A 24,489-nucleotide genomic window follows, 5' to 3' on the forward strand; every position below is an offset into this window, starting at 1 on the left:
TGTAAAGGTAACTCATTTAATAATTGGGCTGATGTCAAAAAATCCATTTCCACTTGCACAATGTGTCACCGATCATTATATTGTTTCTTTCATATGGACACATACACATACACGCAAATGGACACATACGGTTCCCTCTATCTGTGACCTAATTTTTCGTTTTTCGTTTTACTCTAACTAGTATAATATTACTTAATGAATATTTACAATTTTTAAGTGCCAAATAATTAACACATAATTAAGAAGATTAGTTCATATGCAAATTAAAATTAAAAATTTAAATTTTAAAATTAAAATTTGAATCGAAGCGTCACATATGTTCTTATATCTTGAACCTTACTTTTTATCTGAGAAAAATAGATAATCAAGTTTTTTTTAATTTCTTGTAATTTTTGCTGTGTTATTATAATTTTTTTGTTATTATAATATGTTCCTCCGTATGTATGTACTAACATATTTTTCACAATGGTTAAACTAATTAATAAATTATACACCCGAAGAATAGTTTTTGATTTGTTTATTTAATTCACGACATGAAAATAATATACACCAGATTGGCTGTGTTCACAAACACATTTAAGTTTAATAAGGAATACAGTTAAACAGGCAGTTTATTTTTTTAACATCGAGTTTAGCCCTTCTAAAACCATTTCTAAGGAAGATTAACTAAAGGAAAGAAATAATTTAAGTACGTGTTTACGAGGCAACTTTAAAGATATATATAAATTCATCCATATCCATATATATATATATATATATATATATATATATATATATAAATTCATACATTTATATATATATATAAATTCATACACAGTTTTGGAAAAGCTATTTTTTTTTATGTTTAAGATGTTTAGGAATATAATTAATATGGGAAAACCTATGGTATAGTATAAAAATTGTTAAATGTCCAAATATTAGTTTAACGTAATTAATTGTTTTAGCTTTTTTATACATCAAATTATGTTTTATTATTTTATTAACTGCATATATATAAATGTGGCCTGCATTTTGTGTTTAGGGCTTACTTTGCTTGCTCTCGAATTTGTCATCTAGCTTTGGCAAAAGGGGCATGGAAGCAGCTGTCGTATCTTGTTCTCCACTGTGAAGGTCCTCCAACTCAGCAGCAACTAAACTTATACTTGTTGTGACATTGTCCGCATGTTTTATGTTTTTTAATTTTGTGTCGTCTTGGATGGCTTCGTCGACACTGTTATACACAAAATCGGGAGACCTATTCATATTTGTTGGGGAAGAATTTATACTTCGGTTAGATAGACGTCTAGTACTTTGATTTTGTGCAAAGCAAGAAGGTTTTTCGTTTTCTGTTATAGAGTGTAATAAACGTTCCACTTCGTCATCAAATGTTTCACTGGAAAATGTTCCAGATTTTCGACTTTTTTCCAACAATGTAGCTTTTTTTGCAGTAAGGTACAGGACCCTTTTAATTGTAATATAAATCACATCCGATATAGCACGAACTGAGTAATCAGGTACAAAGGATTGTCGTATTTTTGAGTCCATATTTAGGGACTGCAAAGAACCCATTTGTGTGGGAGAGTCTGAAAAGAAGTTAAAGATTTATAAGAATTGGCCTCTAATTTGTTATTAATAAAATAAGACATCGCTAAAGTCGAGTTCCACGCCTCTTCCATTTAGTTGGGTTGAAAAACACAAAATACGAATGCTTTAGCATGCAATCGGCTGACGGGTATTTGAAATTATATTTTACTAAGCATTAATAAGCTTGACCAAATACTTGTTTAAAAATTTTAGAATATTTTAAACACGACGGCGCCAGACAGACAACACATTTGATTCGGTGAGTCAGCAATGATACTTTCGCGCTTAAAATGGCTAAATGACTGCAGATCAGATTTTGATTCAGCTTATTCGTAGCCTGTAATTCTTCTGATAACGTGAGACGACAGGACAAAACATGCATTTCGGATTTCCCGTAAAAATATCTAAATTACCGAATGTTTTTAATATTATTATATATATATATTATATATACCAGTTACTCGTATAAAAGGGTATACTAGATTCTTTAAAATGTAATGCAAAATTAAGGGATTTTTGATTACTTTTATGGTTTTTTTTATTTACATTTATTTGTTCATATGTTTTTTATCAATATGTAAAAAAAATAATAACAAAACTATTAACAATGAACAAGAAAAACAACTAAATCCAAGTTTGCACAGATTTGACACTGGCAAAAAATTGTTTGCACAATTTTTTTTTTGTTTTCTATTTTGCTCCTTTTCCGAGGGATTTCGATAATTAAACCAAAGACACTAGAATAACAAGATGCGTAACGCCATACGATTTTTTGGCGCACGATTTTTTCGCCGTGGCTCTAGAGGTGGCTCCCGGCTCTCTCGAATTTATGTTAGAGAGCGAGAGAGCGGAGAGCGCTACAGCGAACAGCTCTTTTCAACGCATAAAGTGATAGCAGACAACTGTACGTGTGCACACGTATGCTCATGCATTGTAAATTTGACAAAATATGCCCTTCACCTTAGAAGTTCTTAGACTTTAAATCTGTATTATTTTTGATCAATTGGCACCATGCGAAAAATTCTTGTTTTGCATTGCCTTAACGTTATTATTAATTGAAAATAGATTAGAAATAGCCAAATCTATGTACATATTATCACAAAAATAAATTTCAAAAATGACTATATAAGAATATTTGTCATTAGAGTATTCATCTTGCGGCGTGTGAAAAATTAATAAGGCAATGATTGTTGAGTGCTTGTGTCCGCACTTCGTGCCTCAAGATATGAACAAAGCAAAGACACTAGAATAGTGTCTTTGATATGACTTTTGCAATAAACAGTTTTAATATTTTTTTTTATTTTATATAATAATTTACTTTGCATTTGCTTTAATTATTTTGTATATTTATGAAGTCATTTAACATTAAAAGTGTTTCAAAAACTACCCTAATATGTACAATGTAAATTCGTTTCTTTGATCAGAATTGATTTCGGCCCGAAAATCGTCTTCTAGCACAACACGCACACATATACGCGTTCTCGTCTCTTGTTTGTACTTACACAAGCAAGCAAATTCTATTTTTAGATTTCCTATGCTCTCAGCGGGAGCGAGCGGAAAGAGAGCAATTTTGGCCGTCACTAAAAAAGTGGCTGCATAGTGCCAAACCAATGTATGGCCGTTACGCATCTTGTTATTCTAGTGTCTTTGTCATTTACGCTTTATGCGTTGGAGCAGGACGTAAAAATAAAATTTCCAACCGGTTAGACCGACTTATTAAGCGAAAAATTTATAAAAAAAAAAGCGCAAATATCCTTAAGAACTGTTGCTAAGGAGCTTAAGGAGGTGTGCGATCTGGATGTGTCACACGAAACAGTGGTCCAAGCCATACTCCGGCATAAGTACCACTCACGGGTAGCATGAAAGAAACCGATGCTACAGCATCGGTTGCCTACAGGCAATTAACATCGAAAAACGGCTTACTTTCGCTATCGAAATGCAACATCAACCAGAAGATTACTGGAATAACGTAATTTTCTGCGACGAAACCAAGATGATGTTGTATTAAAACGATAAAGAACCGCAACATCATACCGACAGTCAAATTTGGCAAACTGTCGGTTATGACTTGGGGATGCATATCTAGTCGAGGAGTTGGAGTTTTGGCATTCATAGAGAACACAATGAATGCAGAACAATTTTTAAACATTTTGAAATGCAATCTGACATCCAGCGCCAAAAAATTCGGTTTTAATAAGAACAATGGACCTGATTTTAAATTTTACCATGACAATGACCTCAAGCATAAGGCGCTTAATGTGCGGAACTGGCTCGTTTACAACTGCGGCAAGGTCATCGATATAGAAAATTTTTGGGTTCATTTGAAGAAAAATGATGCAAAAAGGTCACCAAACAACCGAGCAGCACTGAAAGCTGCTATACTAGAAGAATGGCATAAGATCCCACAACAATATGAAATGGAAAAGATATTTTTTCAATGAAAAACGCCTACAATATGTTATTAATACTAAGGGTATGCATATGAAGTATAAGAATTACCTCAAGTTATTATTCTTTGTTATAAATTATAAGTCTAAGATAGCTTAAGTACTTTGTGCAAATCAATTTCTTGACAGTGTCAAAACTGTGCAAACTTGGATTTAGTTCATTTTCTCGTTCATTGTTAATAGTTTTATTATTATTTTTTTGCATATCGATAAAAACATATATTATTATATTTGTTTATTAATAAAAAAAATCATGAATTTAAATAAAAGGTCTTTATGTTTTTGCATTTAAAGTCAAAAATACAATTTATTTTCATTGTGCAAACAATTTCTTGACAAACTGTATGTAACAGGAAGGAGACTTTTCCGACCACATAAAGCATATTTCGGAGAAGCCGAGCGCGACTTATCATTCACTTCCGCGTCCATATTGATCAGCACAGCAAGTCGCCTGCGTGTTGTCCCTTCGGCAGTTCTCTTCAGACTAATTTCTCAACTCAACTATTTCTCAACTTCACTCAATTGCTTTATCCTTACTTCCTTTCCACGAAACTCTACCACAACAACAGGCGCCATGCTCATTTGAATACACACACAAATGATGCCCACTCAATAACGGAACGCTTTCCGTGAATTTCATTACTCGCTGCTCATTATTAACATAACGGATCATAACATTTCGGTTACATTTAAATAATAATTCAAATAATACGTTAGATCTACTCGATTTCCGACACGGCCTTTTTGACATACACACGACCTCGTGTGTTGTATCGCATTACATAGTTCTTTACATTTTACACAATATTCAATCAATTTTTATCAAACAACATATAGGCATCCCTTGCCTTGCTCAAGCTTTTTTTTTGCAATTTACATTTTCTGACTACATTTCTTTTGACCAATCGTATCTCTTGCCACACCAGCATCGACCGTAACTGTTCGTGGACGTACTTATACGTTCTTTTCCTTGTTAGAGATTTCAACAAATATCGGTCACCATCAATCTTTTCCGCCATCACAAATGGCCCCAAACTTTGGGTTTAGCTTTGTTTGATGCCGTTCTTCACTCTTGAGCAAGACATGGTCGCCTACATTGAATCGTATTTCATATATTTGTCCATGACTACATGGAACAGGATTAAAATTATAAAACTTTACGGTAGCTTGAATTTGCATTGTGCATGTCACGAAGCCTTCACCTATACCACTTATAAGCACAGTTTTATAAATTCTTTTTCCCATGAACTTATCTGCTAATTTTTCTTTCAATAAGGAACACTTAGCTCCGGAATCAAAAAAAAGTATGGAACGGGCTCACCCATTTGGTACACATTCCCTCTTGGATCGACAACGGCGCAGATATCTAATCCACTCGCTTCTCAGCCTGGCTTGACGATTTTGTGCACCTTGTTGCAATATGCCCCAGCTGGCCACACTTGTAGCACTTTATGGTTGACATGTCCCTACTTGGTGTAGAGTTGCTGTGTGTAGGGTTTCTTCTTTCTTCAGCCATTCTGGTTCGGCACTCTGCGAACTTATGGCCAGGTTCATGCGCGATGATAATTTCTGCATCTTATGTTCTGAAGCACTAGCACAATCTGGTGACTTTTGGTCATTGCGTTTACCAAAAACAAAGGCACGCAGTTGTTTTTCCAATTCGTTTCGTGTCTGGATATTCGTTGTGAATAAAATACGCTGCAGTCGGTGGTCTATTTGAGCTACATGTTTGAGCACGACAAATACAGCAATTTCTTATAACACATAACGCATTCTTATAAAACATATAACACTATCATATCGTTGTGTAAATAATTCTCTAATAATTCTAAATAATTCCACGGTAGCAAATCTGGGATAACCATTCGGACGCTCCTCCTTCTAATGAGTTGCTTAGTGCCAAAACCAAAGCGCTTACTTTCAACACATTTTCTGCAATAATTATATCGACAGTTTTGCGCCATGCAGCTGCATCTGCATTTGCAGTGTCTGGGGTAAACTTCGGTAGCGTCACTTTGCTGGGTTGCGTCCCCATTTGGAAGTCTGCATAGATTTAATCAACTCCATGAAATTTTTGCTTTGCGATTCTAATAATACACGCCACTGATCACTCGAAAAGTCTTGGGAAAAGGCCGATCCCACTTCTAATGTCGGAGAAGCGGAGCGCGACTTTTCATTCACTTCCGCGTCCATATGGTCCAGCACAGCAAGTCGCCTGCGTGCGTTCTTATTAATTATAATAAGGGTGGCATATTAGTCTTACCCATAAAAATTTGGTGACCACGACGTGATCTCAGTTTTTATCGGAGAATGCAAATCGGTTTTGTTATTGTATAATATCGTTTAAACAAAACGCATTTTTTCGCTGACGTTTGCGCGAATTCGGTCAAAAACACACGAACATACATAAATAACATAAGTGCGGAGTCGGCAGCAAAATTTTTCAAGCCAAAACTATCTTGTGCAAAACAGTATTAGCAAAACTGAATTGCATTTAATCTTTGTTAAAAGCGCATTTTACATATACATATATATCTACCGTGAGGAGTCTTAAAACTCCCCACAAATCAGATCGCAGGAGAGCTGCGTAAAATCAGCGAAGATGGCTGGTATGCCAGAGGAGTCGAACGGGTAATATAGACCGTGAACTAACGGTACCGCTATGGACCTTGGACTTTACACGGCCAAGGACACAGCGGTCGAACGGTAACGGTCGCGACCTTGGACCTTGAACGGGACCCGAGCGGGCTATGCGCAAAAGGAGAAATAACGGTATCCCAGCGGTCCCCCGCACCGCCCGGTATCGAGGTACGAAGGCGGTGACTGCAAGTGATGCCGCCACGCAATGGCTTAAAATTACAAATTGGTTTAGTGTTCAATAATATTCGTGACACATTCATTGTTTATTTCTTTTATTTTCGGATTGGAAGATGATTATGTATTTTTTGTTTTTTAATTGTACTTTATAGTAGTGCGTAACTCTATTTCTATTAGTGATTTTTTTAGTAGTCAGTGTCTGTCTGTTTTACATTTTTGGTTGGTTTAAATGGATTTTCTAATTTGCCTTTCTGTAGCGGACTTCTTGTGTATTTGGTGTCAATATCAATATATCAAATTTCTGTCGGTCTTCATTTATTTTATATATTTTCCCTTCTTTAATTTTTGGAGTATCTAATATTGGATGCCCAGCGTATAAGAAAATGCGAACAGGTGTTTGTCCAGTAGTCTCATGTTTTATTTTATGGTTGTGTTTGTAAAGGATTATTTCTATCTTGCTTAATTTTACTTATTCATCATCAGATGAATTGATTTACGAATTTTGTCTGCTACCCCGTTTTTTGCTGTACTAAGCTGTAATTCGTTCGAATAATACTGCCTTTAGTATTTTGGGTTTACCTAACTGATTAAAAATGTGTATGAGTTTCTGCATTCTATCCAGTCCCCTATTTTAATTCGCTAAAGTGTACCGAAATTCGAATAAATGTCAATGAATCTGATGTGATGTTGAATAAATGTTGTTCTTTATTGTTCTTTATTTATGTAGCTTATATTAGACAAGTAGTAGAGCTTTTAAGTGTAACAAATTATTTGTTTTTCAAGATTTCACATTTAACTATTTAGACTTATGACGAAATTTATTATTTAGATTTAGGAATAACCGCTCGTGGCAACTTTTTCACTCGACTCCCATTAACTCTACCCTCGCTCCCTTTCTAACGATTACTTGCTCTTGTCTAGGTTTGCATTTTAATAAGGGCTGCAATGTAGAAGTATCGATCTAATACGTATTACCACTGAGAGTATTCTTACTCCTGACAGGACATTCGCCTCGAATGGATCAAGCCATGGTTTCATATACTCTGGAACTGTAATTGTTTTTATAGGACCTTCATTGTATCTTTTCAACCTCATATCTCCCATGATCTTTGATCTCAACCACTCTATATGGGCCTAAATATTTACCGTTCAGCTTTAGCCCTGCGAGTATTCTTACTCGAACCAATTCCCACATAAATGCCAACCACAAATTTTTCTCGGCAATGTTTAGGGCAAGGTTTGATTTTAAAAGGCATTTTTGTGTTTCTATGTTCTGTTTCAGCTAAATTGCATATTTAGCATACGTTTATTATATTCTGAATTAGTAGTTGGCTATTTGGAAAGAAGTGATTTTCTTTAAATAATTTAGTACATTCCTGTATACTTGTGATTGAACGTTCTTTAATAAGAAGAGACTGCGAATTACTTTTGTGTAGGGGGTATTAATAATTTCTATGTGTGCTCTTTGAATAATTTCAAAATCTACATCGCACATCGCTCTCAATATTAATAGTAATGTTACTATGAATAAAATGATCAAGTAAAATTTGTTTGGCCTTTTCGAATCTCATTACATAATATTGAAATGTGGTAATGGAATATTATTGAATGCCTTACTTTATTTAATCGGACTTAAAAAAAATTTTTTTTTTACATAATTTCTTATTTATTTATTTGGATCAGAGTTATTTTCAGTTCGTTCGTCATTAATTTTGGCCGTTGGACATGTTGTTGCTCTTAATTAATGCAGCCATGATTTTGGCATGGATTGTATTGATTGTGGTCATAATATCGTTGTTTATAATAATTAGGTTTAAATTGTTGGAATGCATGAGCGTCTTGAAATCTCATTTCGGAAATAGATATATTTGTTTGTTCACTGTCCGATGGTCTTAGTCGTTTAGTAATCGGGAAGTTAGTATTTTTAGATGTAGAGGGTTCTTGTAGTTGAGGGTATGTATTCTCGCTAAAATGTCCTGTTTGGTGATTTTGGGTTTTGTTATAATTGGGTGTATGTTTATGTTGGTTGGGTCTAAAATAGGTAGGTACCTGCCAAATAGGTTTGTTGTTAGTCATCTGCTGTGTGTAGGTGGGTCTAAATGGTTGCATGTATTGATTAAAATTAGGTTGGAAGGGTTGAGAATATTGTAGGTAACTTGGTAGGTATTGGGTTTTTGGTATTTGTATTGAATTTGTGTGATTTAGAATTCTGATTAAGATTTAAGTTTTTATTACGGTTTTCTGGATTTTTATTTAATTTAAAATTAATATGTTCTTTATAAATTCCCTGATTTTGTGCAATAGTAATTGTTGGGTAATGCAGCCGCCAAAACTGTGCAGTAGACTAATCTCATACTCTTTAATATTGTAAGCCGAAGCATTTATCTGTACGGCGCTCATTCCTTGTTCTTTTTGTTATCTACCTACGTTAAGCTTGGGCGCTGCATTTCGGCTGTCTATACCGCCAATTGCCACTTCTTCGTTTTTCGGAAAAGACTAAATTTGTGCATTCGATATAGCTCTTTGTCGGCCCTAGTAAACAATTCGCAAAATAAACAGTATCGTAAAATAAACAAACTTTTTTCGGCTATTTATTATTCGCAACAGCTATTGAAAAAGCTCAATAGCTAAACATTGGTGACCCCGACGTGATAGTGTTCATTTGCATGCATTAATTAATGCACTTATCCCGTTAATAAATAAATATAAATACATTAAATCGCAATCGGTTGGACAAGTGAGTGGTGATTTCGGTGATAGTGGCTGTGTTTGAGCGAGCTAGCATTACATATGTATATACATACATTGCTACATATATCGTTACGTGCATTGACTCCCCTGGCATTTTCGGCATATATTTTGTGCTCATCTTCCCGCTGAACCGAATTAAAGGCGATTTGTTGCCATGCCCGCTGAAGGTAAAAAAAAACAGGGTGACCTTTTTAAAGCGCAAAGCCAATGCGCTGTTCAGCAGGTTGCAGAGGCTACAAACGTCGCTGTCTAATGAGACGCTAAGCGGATACGATGAACCCACTCTTACGGTGAGGCTGGAGCACTTTGCAAAAGTGCAAAGTTTGGCGGAGGCTACGCAAACTGGGCGGATTTTTACTCCGTGTTCACGAGCATAATCGACAGCCATCCGGACCTCTCCAACATTGAGAAATTTTAACATCTGCGGTCATGTTTGAGGGATTCGGCGCTGGAAACTATCCGATCATTGGATATTTCAAACAGCAATTACGAAGCGGCTTTAGAGTTGTTTCAAAAAAGGTTTGATAATCGGCGTCTCGTTTTTCAGGCGCACATCACCGAGATTCTGGGTTTAAAGGTAGTACGGAATGGTTCAGTGGCATCGCTTCGGGAATTGTCGGACAAGTTTAACGCTCACATTCGTGCGTTGAAGGGTTTGGGCACCACTGAGCAAATCGCTGGCTGCATCATAGTGCAAGTGCTGCTGCAAAAGCTGGATGCGGCGAGCCAAGCTAAGTGGGAGGAGCGCTTGGAGGATCCGATCTTTGCCAACCTTATTCCGTCGTGGAATCGATGGCTGCATTCCTGGAGTAGCGATGTAGGACTTTGGAGGCCGTGGATTGCGCCATGGCAACCTATGCGCCAGGCGTTCAGGTGGGCAGAAATCGTTCGACGCTAGTTGCTACCACCCAAAATTCTTTTGGTTGGATGCTTTGCCATAGCGCCATATATTATTGCCCGCAATTTAGAGACTTAGCGCCAGTAGATCGTCTGCGCGAGGCAAACAGACTATCACTTTGCCTAAATTGCCTAAAGGCAGGTCATCAGCTACGGCAATGCAGCTCGAGCCGCTAACGCACCTGTGGAATCAGGCATCATACGCTGCTCCATCTAGGTGGTCCGCCTTCCTCGCAGCCACATGTTCCGGTGTCTTCAAGCTCCCACACTGAGCCTTCTGCCCCTCTTTCGACTTCTTCTACTCTAATTGCCCAGGATCTCGGTAGTGACCTTGTGCTGCTAGCCACTGCAACCGTTCTAGTGCAGAATCGGTCGGGACTGTTCGTTCCCTGCAGGGCCTTGTTAGATTCTGGCTCTCAACTACACTTGGTCACCTCTCGGTTTGCAAACCAACTGCAACTTAAGAGGTCGAGGTCGTCCGGCTCCGTCACTGGAATCGGGGATTCCAATTTCGCGACTGTTTCGGTCGGTCACTTCGGATTTCTCAACGAGCATAACAGCAGTTATCGCTCCCAATATCACGGATCGCCAGACAAGTTTTAATGTGGACATTGGGGACTGGAAGATTCCAGAAAACCTGCAGCTCGCCGACCCGGAATTTCATATAGCTCAGCGTGTTGACCTGTTAATAGGAGCTAGCTTGTTTTATGAACTGCTGTGCGTAGGTCAGATAAGGTTGTTGCCCGGACTGCCCCTGCTTCAAAAAACTCGTCTGGGCTGGGTTGTGTCTGGAGGCTGCGCGCGCCCTTGCGGTAGCGCCTTAATAGCTTCACGCGTTCCTTCTTCAGCCAAGGAAAACAGCATTGATGTTGAACTTGATTAACTTCTGCAGCGCTCTTGGGAGGTAGAAAAGTGTCCCGGCCCAATAGTTCAAGCCACTAAGGAGGAGTTAGATTGCGAGGCCCACTTTGTTATAAATTACACCCGACTGCCAGCTGGCGATTACTCGGTACGGTTGCCGCTAAAACTCCATTTGGAGTCTTTAGGAGATTCCTATCCTCAGGCTTTGCGGAGATTCTTGTCGCTGGAAAGGAAGCTTATAAAGCACCCTGGCTTGAGGGTTAAATATTCGGCGTTCATGAAGGAATATCGTGATCCGGAACATATGTCGCCTGTGCCTGCCTCCGAGGTCAGCTCGTCCCGATATTTTTTTACCACATCACTGCGTCATGAAGGAGGATAGCACTACCACCAAGCTTCGCGTTGTCTTTGACGGATCAGCTGCCACTTCCACTGCTTACTCGCTTAACGATGTGTTAATGGCTAGCCCGGTTATCCAGCCCAAGCTATTTCACATCCTAATTCGATTTCGCTCACACCCAGTTGCCATTCGGGAGCTGACAGATGTCACGGCTTGGCGTTATGTTCCAACAGCGTTAAATCCGGCTGACATCTTATCCAGAGGATCCCTGCCGTCTGAGCTTAGCGAATCGTCACTCACCCGCCTATCTTACGGAGCCTGAAAGAGATTGGCCAAAAGCTGTTTGTCCTGACAAACCGGTGCTTGAGCTTCGTCGAAGTGTGTTCGTCGTAAGGTCGCCGTACGTGGATGTAATTGCTAGCTCCAAATTTGCACACATTTACAAATTTTGTAATGGAATTCGTCATCCTGGGCTCACAGTCGCACACATTCAAGAGGGTACTCATATGATGCTGCGGTTGATGCAGCGCGCGCAGTTATGGGAGGACCTGCAGTCCCTAAAAACGCTGGGAAGAGTTTCCTCGTCTAGTCCCATATCCTCGCTCTCGCCGTTCCTGGATCAATTTGGACTTCTTAGAGTAGGCGGTCGCCTCTGGAATTCGTCATTGGACTTTTATGGCCGCCACCCGAAAATCCTTTCGGACCTCGAGCTCTTCTGGGTGCAATTTGATCACAATATTGGCCTATTGGGGGGAGGAAGACGATTACCAAGGCCGTGAACAGGTGCATCAGATGTTTTCGGATTATGCCGCGGCTGATAGAGCACATAATGGCGGACCTTCCCAAGGAGCGCTTGGAAGGATCTCACGCTTTTGAGGTTGCTGGTATAGACTTCTGTGGACCCTTCTTTCACAAGTCGGATACTCGCAACAAGCCCGCGGTTAAATGCTACGTCTGCGTATTTATATGCTTTGCAACCAAGGCAGTGCACCTGGAGCTGATCAAGGATCTCTCGATAGTTGCGTTTCTGTGCGGACTCAAGAGGTTCATATGCACCCGGCGGAAGACGAAGCAAATTTGGTCAGACAACGCCACCAACTTTGTCGGCGCCAAAAATAAACTTCTGGAACTTCGAAGGTTATTTCTCAGCAGCGAGCATCAAGGCTCCGTTCAGAATTTTTGCCTTTCGGAGACGATTGACTGGCGGTTCATCCCTCCACGGTCGCCCCATTTCGGTGGACTTTGGGAAGCAGCGGTGAAAACGGCCAAACATCATTTCTACCGCGCTGTGGGTACGGCGGTTCTGACCTTCGACGAGCTGAGGACACTGGTGTGCCACATCTCGGCAGTTATTAACTCCAGACCTTTAGTTCCCTGCCGATCTGGACGTCCTCACTCCGGCGCCTTTCCTCAATGGTGGTCCGCCTTCGTCGTTTGACGAGCCAGATATAACGGGCCTAAACTATAATCGGCTTGACTCTTGGCAGCGCATCTCCTTTCTTCAGCAAATATTTTCTCCAAGTGGCGCACCCCAAAGCCTGGCGTAGCCGTGGACAACGTCGTTCTTGTTAAGGACGAGAATCTACCCCCAATGAGATGGCCTTTGGCGAGAGTCATGCAGTTGATTCCTGGCAGAGACGGCGTCGCTCGAGTTGCAGAATTGAGGACCGCGTCTGGATTAATAAGGCGGGCAGTGAACAAGCTGTGTCTGCTTCCCCTTGAGGACTCTGTTGGAAGCCAAGCTTCCAACGGGGGGAGGATGTTGGGTCATGCAGCCACCAAAACTGTGCAGTAGACTAATCTCATACTCTTTAATATTGTAAGCCGAAGTAGCCAGTCGTAGCAGTTGCGAGGCCCATAGTGCAAACCGCTGTTCTCGCACGCATTTATCTGTACGGCGCTCATTCCTTGTTCTTTTTGTTATCTACCTACGTTAAGCTTGGGCGCTGCATTTAGGGTGTCTATACCGCCAATTGCCACTTCTTCGTTTTTTGGAAAAGACTAAACTTGTGCATTCGATATAGCTCTTTGTCGGCCCTAGCTGCCGTAAACCATTCGCAAAGTAAACAGTATCGTAAAATAAATAAACTTTCTTCGGCTATTTATTATTCACAACAGCTATTGAAAAAGCTAAATAGCTAAACAGTAATCAAAGATCTTTAGTCTGTAATATCATGACGAGCTTAAATAGTGAATATTTGCATTAGTAGTTTTCCAATCAGTATTTTAATAGAATATTTAATAGCCTGAATATAAATAAGAAAATTCGGTTGGTTACTTTCCAGGTATAATTTCGAAATCAAACGATTTGGGGTGCGGCAATAATTGGTTGTGCCATTGTAATTTTTTATTTATTTTTTTCTCCGTTTTTATTAAAGTTTTCAGAATTTTCCGAGAGTTTTCAGGGTATAGTCTCTTAAAATTTTAAAACTAATATAAAATTCTGTAAATTGTAACAATTGTATTTTGTTGTAGTTTTATTTTCTTTTAACTTGTAGTTTTTATTTCGAATAATAATTAACGTATGATTGTATTGTTTATTTAAACTTGTTTCACTTATCATAGTTTTTATTTCAAATATTTATTCACTTATGTTAAATGTTATTCAACTTATTGGATTGTTTAATTTTCTTCTTTTATTTCCACTTTTTGTTGGACTACCGAATCACAAATCGTGTTGCGTATCTAATTATTTTCTCCTCTCTGTTCTTTTTATTCGAATACTTTTTGTATCCTACCCACTGCGCCAGTAAAATAGTTGTTATTTTTTTTTTTAGTCGAACTAATGTCCCATCCGTTAACTAAGGACAACGTTAAGAAATAAAAAATTATCGGAGAAATAGTTATCACGTTTTTATTCTTTATATCTCAGCTTAAGACTAAATGTTAGTGACAAAAATCTTTCTTATACTGCCCTTTTGTTTACATTATTTCTGGAGCGCAACAATTCTCTAATTCAGAAATCCCAAAAATAAAGAAGAGAATCGTAGTTTTTTGGGCCTCGTCACCTACGTTGGCAAATTCATACCAGATTTAGCTAATCGTACCGAGCCTTTAAGGCTCTATCTAAAAAAGGACTGCAAATTTGATTGGGGTGAAGCAGAGAGAAAAGCTTTCGAAGGTCTTAAGTCTTGTTTGGCCAAAATACCAAACTTGTCCTATTTCGATCCTAATAATAAAACTCAACTGTTGCGCTGGGAGCCGTGCTAATACAGTTTACAGAAGACGACGAACTTAAAGTAATCACGTTTGCTAGTCGAAGTTTATCGGACGTTAAAAAGCGATAATCCCAGACTGAAAAATAAAGTCTAGCTTTAGTGTGGAGTGGAATTTGAGCTGGTGACAGATCACAAAAACTAGAAACAATATTTAAACCAACCCCGAAACCTCCAGCCCGAAATGAAAGGTGGCTCCTACGGATACAAGCATTCAAATTCAAAGTCATCTACAAGGCTGGTAGAGAAAATATTTCGGATGGTCTGTCTCGGCTCTGCGAGTTGTCATAAACAAACGTCATCGAGCATTCGGTTCCTGATGCGTTGAACATATCCGAAATATCCCAAGCAAATGAACGTGATTAGGATATCATCGACGCCATATCATGCCGGGAAAACGCCACTTGGAATTCCTGTAAATCTAGTAGCTAATATCCATTTCGGTATGAGCTCTCGACCCTTGGGAAAATTATTCTAAGGGGAACACGTTTGATTATTCCGACAACACTTCGCCAAAGAGTGTTGGAACTAGCGCACGAAGGAAAGTTTCGTTAAAACGTGTAGAGGTAGTGGTATCACAACCTTTAAGCCCAGCTTCAATGCATAGAACACCTTTTCCTACAAGCGCGTGGAACTCAATAGCCAGTGATTTATTGGGTCCATTACCAAATGGAAAATACGTTATCGTATTCATAGAGTCTTTTTTTTTTGAGATACATGGAAGTAAAGTTTTTACAATCAATAACTCAGCACAACGTCACTCCTCGCGGTACCACTGGGACAGCCTCTTCAGAATTAATGTTCAATCGTATGATTTGAGATAAAACTCCTAATGTGCAAGATGTAATGGGGGTATTCTCTGATATAGTTTTCTTTTTTTTACAATCCATCTTAAAAAAGTATGACTATAGGTAAATCTTTTAAATCTTCTGACGTTGTTATTATTATTTACCAAACATGTGTTCTTAGTCTGTCTATATATTTTTTAATATGTTTTGCTATTTCTTCTTTAACATAAGGGATTCCCAAGTTTTTATGGATACTTGCATTTGAAATATAAAATGGAGCACTAACAATTTGTCTTAATATTTTTGATTGGTAGCGTTGTAGAATCTCAATATATGAGTTGCTGGCAGTACCCCGAAGATGTATGCCATAAGTCCACACGGGCTTTAGTATAGCTTTGTATAAACAGACTTTATTTTCCAGAGTGGTTGCAGATTTTCGGCCAAGCAACCAGGTCATCTTCAAACTTTTTAAATTTAGTTGCTGGCGCTTTGCTTTAATGTGTTTTTCCCGTTAGTCCGTTTAGTTCCGTTTTCGTTAGTCTGCGATCGAGGTGCAAGCCAAGGTACTATATGCAATTACTTTGTGGGATTGCTGATCCATTAAATCACACTTCTGGGCAGTCCCTTCTTCTTAATGCAGAAGTTATTTGACTTCAATTTTCCAAAGAAGAAACCAGCTTTCAATAAGGCGTAGCTCTGCTTGCAGGAGTTGTGAGGCTTCCTCATTAGATGAGCTGGTAGCTAATATAGCTGTATCATCCGCGTATGTTGCCACAGTGGGACTCCAGCTTTTATAAAATGCACGGGCGAGTATTCATTTTTTTGATGCATGTAAAAGTGTCTATTGGCTAAGTAAGACTTTAATAATAAAAAATATGGTGCAGGTGACCACTTTTTGATTTTATATAATAAGCCGTCATGCCAGACTCGATCAAACGCTTGTTAAACGTCAAGTAATGTTGCAGTGCAGTATTTTTGCTCTCAAATGCTGACAAAATTTCATTTATAATCCTGTGACATTGCTCAGGGGTTCCGTGGGCTCTTCTGAATCCAAACTGGTGTTCGGGTCTGATAGCGAATTCGTCCAACATTATCTTCAAAAGTATTTTTTCAAATACTTTAGAAAATACAAACTAATGGGACGGTACGATGTCACTTCAGTTTCTGCCTTGTTTGGTTTAAGGATCATTATAATTTCTGCACATTTCCATTGGCTTGGGAAGTGATTAACTCTTAAGATCGCATTAAATATAAACGTTAAAAATCGTATACGCTTTGGTGGTAGAGTTTTCAAGGTTATGCCATCTATTTTGTCCGAACCTGAAGCCTTTTTAATATTCAGCCATTTAATTTCTGATGAAACTTCATTAATACTGATTTTACGAATGGGTAAGCTCATTTGGCAGGGTGAATCGAGAAAGTTATCTACTTCTCTTTCTGTTTTCGGGTTATCAATATCAAATGACTAAAATACAGAGTGCAGGTGTTGAGCAAATGCTTTGGCTTGTTTATCATCAGATCTACACCATTCGCCATTACAGTTTCGGACTACTGTGTTTCTTTTTGCAGGTCGCTTGAGATATTTGGTTACTCTCCATAAATTGTGTTTGTGGTTACAAGAATGTGGATCTAGATTTTTAAAATATTCAGCGAGAGATTCAATTCCTAAAGTTGACAGTAGTTTTTTGAGATCAGTTGCAGCCTTGTTATACGATCTTTTGTCGGCAGGGTAGAGAGTTTCTTGCCATCTTTTTACGCAAATTTCTCTTGTGTTGTATTTGTTGTCGGATTTCAGCTGGGAGATAGAGCTGATTTGATTGTGAGTTTCTGGCTGGAAGCTTCGTACATATATAGCTTGCTTTATGGATCTTGTTTGTGAGTAGCTCCACAGCATGGTCTATCTCCTCTCCTGATTTTCGCGAGATATCCAGGCTGATAGCTGTTTCCAGATAACTTTTAAATGCATAGACTCGTTGAATAGTATGTAACAGACAGAAGGCAGCGTTTCCGACTATATAAAGCATATATATTCTTGATGACGATCAATAGCCGAGTCGATCTAGCCATGTCCGTCTGTCCGTATAAACGTCGAGATATCAGGAACTATAAAATCTAAAAGGTTGAGATTCAGCATCTAGAGACAAAGACGCAGCGCAACTGTGTTGACCCACTCTAAAGCCCACAAACCACAGAAAACTGACACAACCACACTTTTGAAAAACGTGTTGTTATTTCTTCACATTTTTATTAGTGTTGTAAATTTCTATCGATTTGCAAAACAAATTCTTTGCCACGCCTACTGCAACGACCTTAAGCCGCCCGAAACTGGCACGCGCACATTACTGAACCATTTTTCTATATTTTTTCTTAATTTTATTAGTCTTGTAAATTTCTATCGATTTTCCAAAAAAACTCTAACGCCCTTAAGCCGCCGAACCACACTTTGGAATATTTTTTAAATTTTTTTTCATTTTATTTCTATATTGGGAAATCGATATCGCAGAAAATTTGTAAAATTTCGCGTAAGCATTCACACTAGCTGAGTAACGGGTATCGGATAGTCGGGAAACTAGACTATATCATTTTCTCGCGTTTTTTCTCATATTTTTCCCAATATCTATTGATATCCCCAGAAAAATGTAAAATTATAAATTTGTATATAAAGAAAAATACAATTTTTATAAGTAATAATGTTTTTCTTACCGATAACTACATTGGGGACCAGCGCCTGGGTTCCAAAATAAGTAAAGGGCCCGCTTTCAAACATAAGCGCTTCCTTGCCAATTGTGACTTCTACACGACCCTCCAAAATAAGTACAAAAAAGTCGACAGCTTTTCCTTGAGTGAAAATATAAAGACTTGGATCATCTTTACTCTTTCCTTTTGTTTTTATGTTGTGAAACACGTCTTGATTGAGTAACCTCCGTAAAATGAGTTCAGAAATAACATCTTTTTTAAATGCATCGACAGCTAAAAGATTCGTTGTTAAGTGAAATCATTATAGGATTAATTTAAAATATGCATTACCAGTGCTAAGGTACTGGAAAGTAGCCAGTGTTAATTGAGGGGATATCCGAACAGTTTGCACTTCACGACGTTCAGCAAATGCTGAAAAATCAGCTTTTTTGTATCTGTTTCTTCTCGTTTTTGTGCGGTTGTCAACAAAAACATCGGTTTCATCAACAATTTCAGCTTGAATTAGTTCTTCAATTACATCTTCCAGAGTAACTAACCCGACCGTTTCATAAAAAGGATCACCATCTCCTTCATTATTCACGCGGTGCACAAAAGCAATGTGACCAATTGTTCCTTCTTTAAATTGATTAAACATAATATCCAAGGTATAATCTTCAAATACGAAATGAACAGGATTTTGGTAAAATTCGCAAAGCGTTTTTAAAGGCGTGTTATCATCAGTATCAACAAATGCCAAATCTTTAATATAAAGTAAAGTCACAATATTCTTTCTATCACCATCGTACACTGGAATACGAGAATAACCAGAATTCATAATTTCCGACACAGTTTCAAAATCAAGTAGGGCATCCAATGAAAGCATAAAGGCATCATTTATGTGCGTCATGACGTCCGCAACAGTTTTCTTACGCAATTCTAGAGCTCCGGATATTATGTTTACTTCATTTTTATCAAGATCATTTACATCGTTTGTAACCTACATTTCAAATATTTATAAATGATTAAAAAGTATTGACAAACAAAACTATATTTGTACTCACACGAACAAGTTCTTTTAAACGTTCTCGATTGTAAACATTACCAATTTCTTCGCCTAACAATTTATCAAGAATACGCGAAACTGGATAAGATAATGGTGCTGTTATAGCCATTACTGTTTTTGTTACTAAAATGGTTTTGGCTCCAATCGCCAATCCATGTCTTGAACACACTGCCTGTAATAAAAAAAAAAAAAAAATTTAGTAAATAAGCAAAAATTCTCCGACTATCAGATACCCGTCAGTCAGCTAGTGAAAGCGCGAACTAGAAATTTTCAAGTTCATCAAATTCTGGTATATAGATAGAAATGGTGGCAAATTTACAGAAACAATACTAATAAGAAAATAAACGAGTAACAAAAAATTTCCCAAAAGTGTAGGGTTTGGATCGATTGACAGGTTTGGATGGATTGTTGAATGGAGCGTTGGAATTGGCGCGGCAACATTTGGAAGCAAACTTGGGATGCGTCATGTTTCTAGAGCCATGATTGCTAACTTTTTCAATCCTGAATTAAAGTTTGATGTCATATCTTGAGGCACGAAGTGCGGACACAAGCACTAAACAATCATTGCCTTATTAATTTTTCACACGCCACAAGCCGAATACTCAATGACAAATATTTTAATATAGTCATTTTTGAAATTTATTTTTGTGGATATATGTACCTAGATTTGGCTATTTCTAATCTATTTTCAATTAATAATAACGTTAAGGCAATGCAAAACAAGAATCTTTGCGCATGGTGTTAATTGGTGTTAAAAAATAATATAGATTTTCAGTCTAAGAACTTCTAAGCTGAAGGGCATATTTTGTCAAATTTGTTTGCACACATACAGTTGTCTGCTATCACTGTATGCGTAGAAAAGAGCTGTTCGCTGTAGCGCTCTCCGCTCTCGAACAAAAATTCGAGAGAGCCTGGAGCCACCTCTAGAGCCATGGCGAAAAAATCGTGTGCCAAAAAATCGTATGGCGTTACGCATCTTGTTAGTCTAGTGTCTTTGGCCAAACCAATGTATGTCCGTTACGCATCTTGTTATTCTAATGTCTTTGGTCTAGGAGTGAGAGTTTCAACAAGACGTCGGAACATACCACTTAGCTCGTGCCGCAATCGATTTATTGAAACACACGTTAGGTGGCAATGTATGACTTTCGGATCCCTCTGAACTGGTTTTACGTGGCGTGTTCCACATTGAAGAGATTACAACAACGACACCCACAATTGAGCATATGATGCATGTGTATGGATACGCCAGACAACCGCCCCGGACTAGATGCTACAGCTATGTACATAGCGACCGCCCCGTAGCAATTCGGGTACATGCTTGCCGTTGAAAATATCGGCAAAAAGGTATTCCAGGAGCAAGTCAACAGGCCGTGCAGGCTTAAAGAGTCAAAGAACTGGACCATAGAATGAACCATCAAACATCGGACATCATGCCGCTGAGTGGTCCTGGCTCACTTTTTGACCCATACCCTGTGAAGGTGCAAGGCGTAAGGCAGTTTGACCATTACACCAGGTCATACTTGTGACAATTTTTGAGATGGAACGCCCATGTGGGATGCTATTTGCGGCGGTGGTTGCTGAACTCCTCCTTGTTGTTGCTGCTGCTGGGACGGCATACCGTGGCCTGGTCCCCAGAAGCTTATTCCGTTGTCTTGCGATATTTGCTCCGGTCCACCGTTTTCCGGTGCGCCACTGCACCCTGTCCCTGACCCTGGCCGTCCTGAAGCATTTGGGATTGCGTTAGCTTAGCGGTGGATAGACCCAAGTTGACTAAGTTAGAATAGCCTCCAGCGAATTTTGGAAGGTCAATAAGGGGCAGCGACGGTGCCCTACTCTTGAGTGAAAGCTGCTGGTAGTCACAATCACATTGATACGATATGTACAAGATAACGAAAGCGAATGAGCGACTTAATTGCAGAGCAATCAGCAGACCGCTAAGCCAAAAGTATAACTGCGAGAGTAGAGGAGAAAGAGCTCCCAAGAGATGGGAGCTTCGATAAGGAAGTGCCGCTAAATTGTTTCTCATAAACTGGAATCACAATAAGCAAAGTAATTTTAGGAATTACTGGCAGCTGCGTGGCCCGACACACAGAAACAGCAAAATTCCCAATCTAAACAAAATTCAAGGGAACCAACCACTTGAGGACTTCATTTTAACAACCATGTTTCCTTTATTATGAATCGTATTAAAATCATCGTATCCTCAGAGGTGCAACACTGGAGCTCACAAGAATTGCATAAGCCCCAGAAACAACGTAATCCGTCCCATCCACAGCGGGCGCCATAAAATCACTTACCGCCTTACCGTGCCATTTTTTAGGGTATTCTTAGGGTATGTAGTAGCCGCGGACGGAATAAGACCCAAAAAAAGGGTACACGGCGACATAAAAATGAAGCCCCTTAGCAACGTAAACGACCTTAGCAAAAGCGTTTCCTGGGTATGACGTGCTATTATAGAAAATTTATCAAGGACGTCTGAAGAGCATACATCCCCATGAAGTCCTTACACGTAAGATAGCATAATCTCCCCACGGTACATTTGTATACACTATAATTAAGGAACAGAATCCATAATATCTTATAAGCTGAACGATTCCTACTGACTAATGAATAATAATAAATGATTTAATCTCTAAAAAAAAGACTATGTTACGGTTGCAAAACCCCTGACAAATTTAATCCAAAGTGAAATAGCTTTAATAGCTTGATCTTTATTTTCAATTTACCTCTTTTAACGTCAACCACACATGTGTGCCATTTAAAAAAAAAAAAAAAAACTCATAATAAATAACGAATAAAACAAATAAAAAGAGTGATTACACTTAAAAGTTCAAGTATAGTGATTTTCATATACAAATTGTTTAGAAGAAAAAAAATGAAGAATGAAAATTAAAGTCTTTCCTAAAAAGTAATTCTTTCTCATACAAATTATAAAATATAAAATCACAAACGTATCATTATCCGATGTATAGAAACAGTAACGAAAACAACGACAGTGACGAGGACTTAAAACAGAGCTATAAAGACAAGAAATAATAACCAACAAGGGGGTTACATTGACGGTACTGAGACCGACGAAGATATAGAATTAAAAAACTTAATAGACGGCTTTACAGACAAAGTAAAAATTGTTAACGATCAAGAATTTCAAAATCAACCTCAAGACCTTCAACAAGAGGCAACAACAACACAAACCTCAGGTACCATTAGTAAAAAAGATGTAATTAGACTCATGGAAGTAAATGGCGCACTAGAGCATCCACAAAAAATATTCGCAGACAAGCTTAAAGAGGAAGAGGAATAAACGAGGGTGGACACTTAGTAGTATACGAGCAAATACCACATAACGCAGCTATCCCTTGTAATGAATCACTAGAATTGGTACCAAGTATACCAAGTTTTGACGGAAAACAAGATGAGTATGTGGCATGGCAAACAGCAGCAGGTAGGTAACGCCTACGAAATCTACAAACCATATTTGGGTAGCTCTAGAACCTACCAGGCTGTAGGAATCATACGTAATAAGGTAATAGGCCCCGCGGGAGTAATGCTTACGTCACATATAACAGTACTAAATTTCGATGCTATAATAGCTAAAATGGACTGCGCATATGCAGAACAAACTTCAATCGAGGTAACGCAGCAGCAAATGCTTACTATGCGTCAGGGAGAGCTTCCTCTAATGACTTTTTATAATGAAATCGAGAGAAAGCTAACTCTTGTTATTAGTGAGACTTTGTTGTCTTATGACACAAATACTGCCGCTTTCTTAAATAATAGATCACGGCACGACGCTTTAAACGCTTTTGTGACCGGGTTAAAAAAATCAGTCCGACATGTAGTTCTCTCAGCTGCGCCCAAAGATTTGCCATCAGCATTGGCCGTGGCTCAACGGGCAGAGTCTTGCAATGAACAAGCCTGCAAGCTTTAATAAAAATTTAGAAGAAAAATCTTACAATTCGGAAAACCGCCGCCAGGGTTTTTCATAAGACCCCACAAGGTAATAACCACAACTCCCAGGGTTAAGAGCAGTCAAATGACCAGGGGTATAGGGTAAAGTCATCCTACGAAGCAGCGGAAATCGATGCAGATAACACGTACGATTCCGAATCATGTACTTTCTTAGGGGAACGTCCCTGCTCCCGTACATTATTCGTACGATAGCGGGGCGGGAAATTAGGTTACTGTTGGTTACAGGAGCCTCCAAAAATTACATAAACCTCTAACAGAATTAAATCACTTCAAACCGGTGGAAACTGGTGGTCATACAAAAATAGAACAAAAGTGTCTGATCCATCTATTCAATGTTAAGTCATACTAATTCTCTTCCGCACTGACGGGGAACCTGTATATTCAAAACTTTACCCAATATCCGATGGGTGTAGCCGATTTCGTCAATACTACAATACAATAATATGGCCATCCCGGTCGCCTTACAATAACACAAATTGGGTTGTTGATAAGAAGGGTTTTGACGAAGAAGGTCATAGGAAGAAACGTCTCGTTATTTACTTCAGGAAACTGAATCAGAAAACAATTGATGACAAGTATCCTATACCATCCATATCGACCATACTGTCGAACATTGGAAAAGCTCAGTACTTCACGACTCTTGATCTGAAGTCGGGCTTCCATCGAACTTAGCTGGCGGAGCGCGATCGAGAAAAGACAGCTTTTTCGCTCAGCCGACATTTAGGCATTGTTACAACTTGGTTATTGATATAACAAACAGTACCGAACAAAGGGAAATTATGACCACGCAATAGAGCCCATTGAGCAGGACAGGAAAACGTAAAACAGGTGCTTCGAGACTACTTTTTTCCCAAAATGGGCCAGCTAGCGGCGGAAATCACCGCAAGCTGCAGAACGTGTTCCAAAAAATACAATCGTCACCCAGTGCAACAAACCATAGCGGAAACACCAATTCCCGGTTATACTGGGGAAATTATTCAACTGATAAAAAGCATTTTCTTACTTGTTTTTAAAATTCGCTATAGTTCAACCAATCGATTCAAGAGCAATCTTAGATATCAAAACATCGATACTACAACTAATAAATCTGTTCCCCAAA

The 24,489-nt window shown here is 38.6% G+C and overlaps 1 protein-coding gene across 4 annotated transcripts in view, besides 2 other annotated features; it reads right to left on the reverse strand.

Moving 5' to 3' along the window:
• Positions 1 to 516: 516 nt before the first annotated feature.
• uex (unextended) overlaps positions 517 to 24,489 on the reverse strand; it is a 49,141-nt gene continuing 25,168 nt past the window's right edge. For 3 of the 4 annotated variants that reach the window (NM_001110920.4, NM_001301215.1, NM_001276233.2), the window contains 4 exons: positions 19,417 to 19,590; positions 18,707 to 19,352; positions 18,383 to 18,649; positions 983 to 1,562 (listed from right to left, as the gene is read on the reverse strand). In NM_001110920.4, the coding sequence (NP_001104390.2) occupies positions 1,018 to 1,562; positions 18,383 to 18,649; positions 18,707 to 19,352; positions 19,417 to 19,590 (1,632 nt within the window). In that variant the 3' untranslated portion in view covers positions 983 to 1,017. Of the gene's footprint in view, positions 1,563 to 18,382; positions 18,650 to 18,706; positions 19,353 to 19,416; positions 19,591 to 24,489 lie in introns of all 4 variants that reach the window. The other variant, NM_001110921.4, reaches the window with a different exon arrangement.
• Positions 2,293 to 3,213: a mobile genetic element.
• Positions 9,136 to 13,821: a mobile genetic element.

This window comes from Drosophila melanogaster, chromosome 2R (genome assembly GCF_000001215.4).
Source record: "Drosophila melanogaster chromosome 2R".
Classification (NCBI taxonomy): domain Eukaryota; kingdom Metazoa; phylum Arthropoda; class Insecta; order Diptera; family Drosophilidae; genus Drosophila; species Drosophila melanogaster.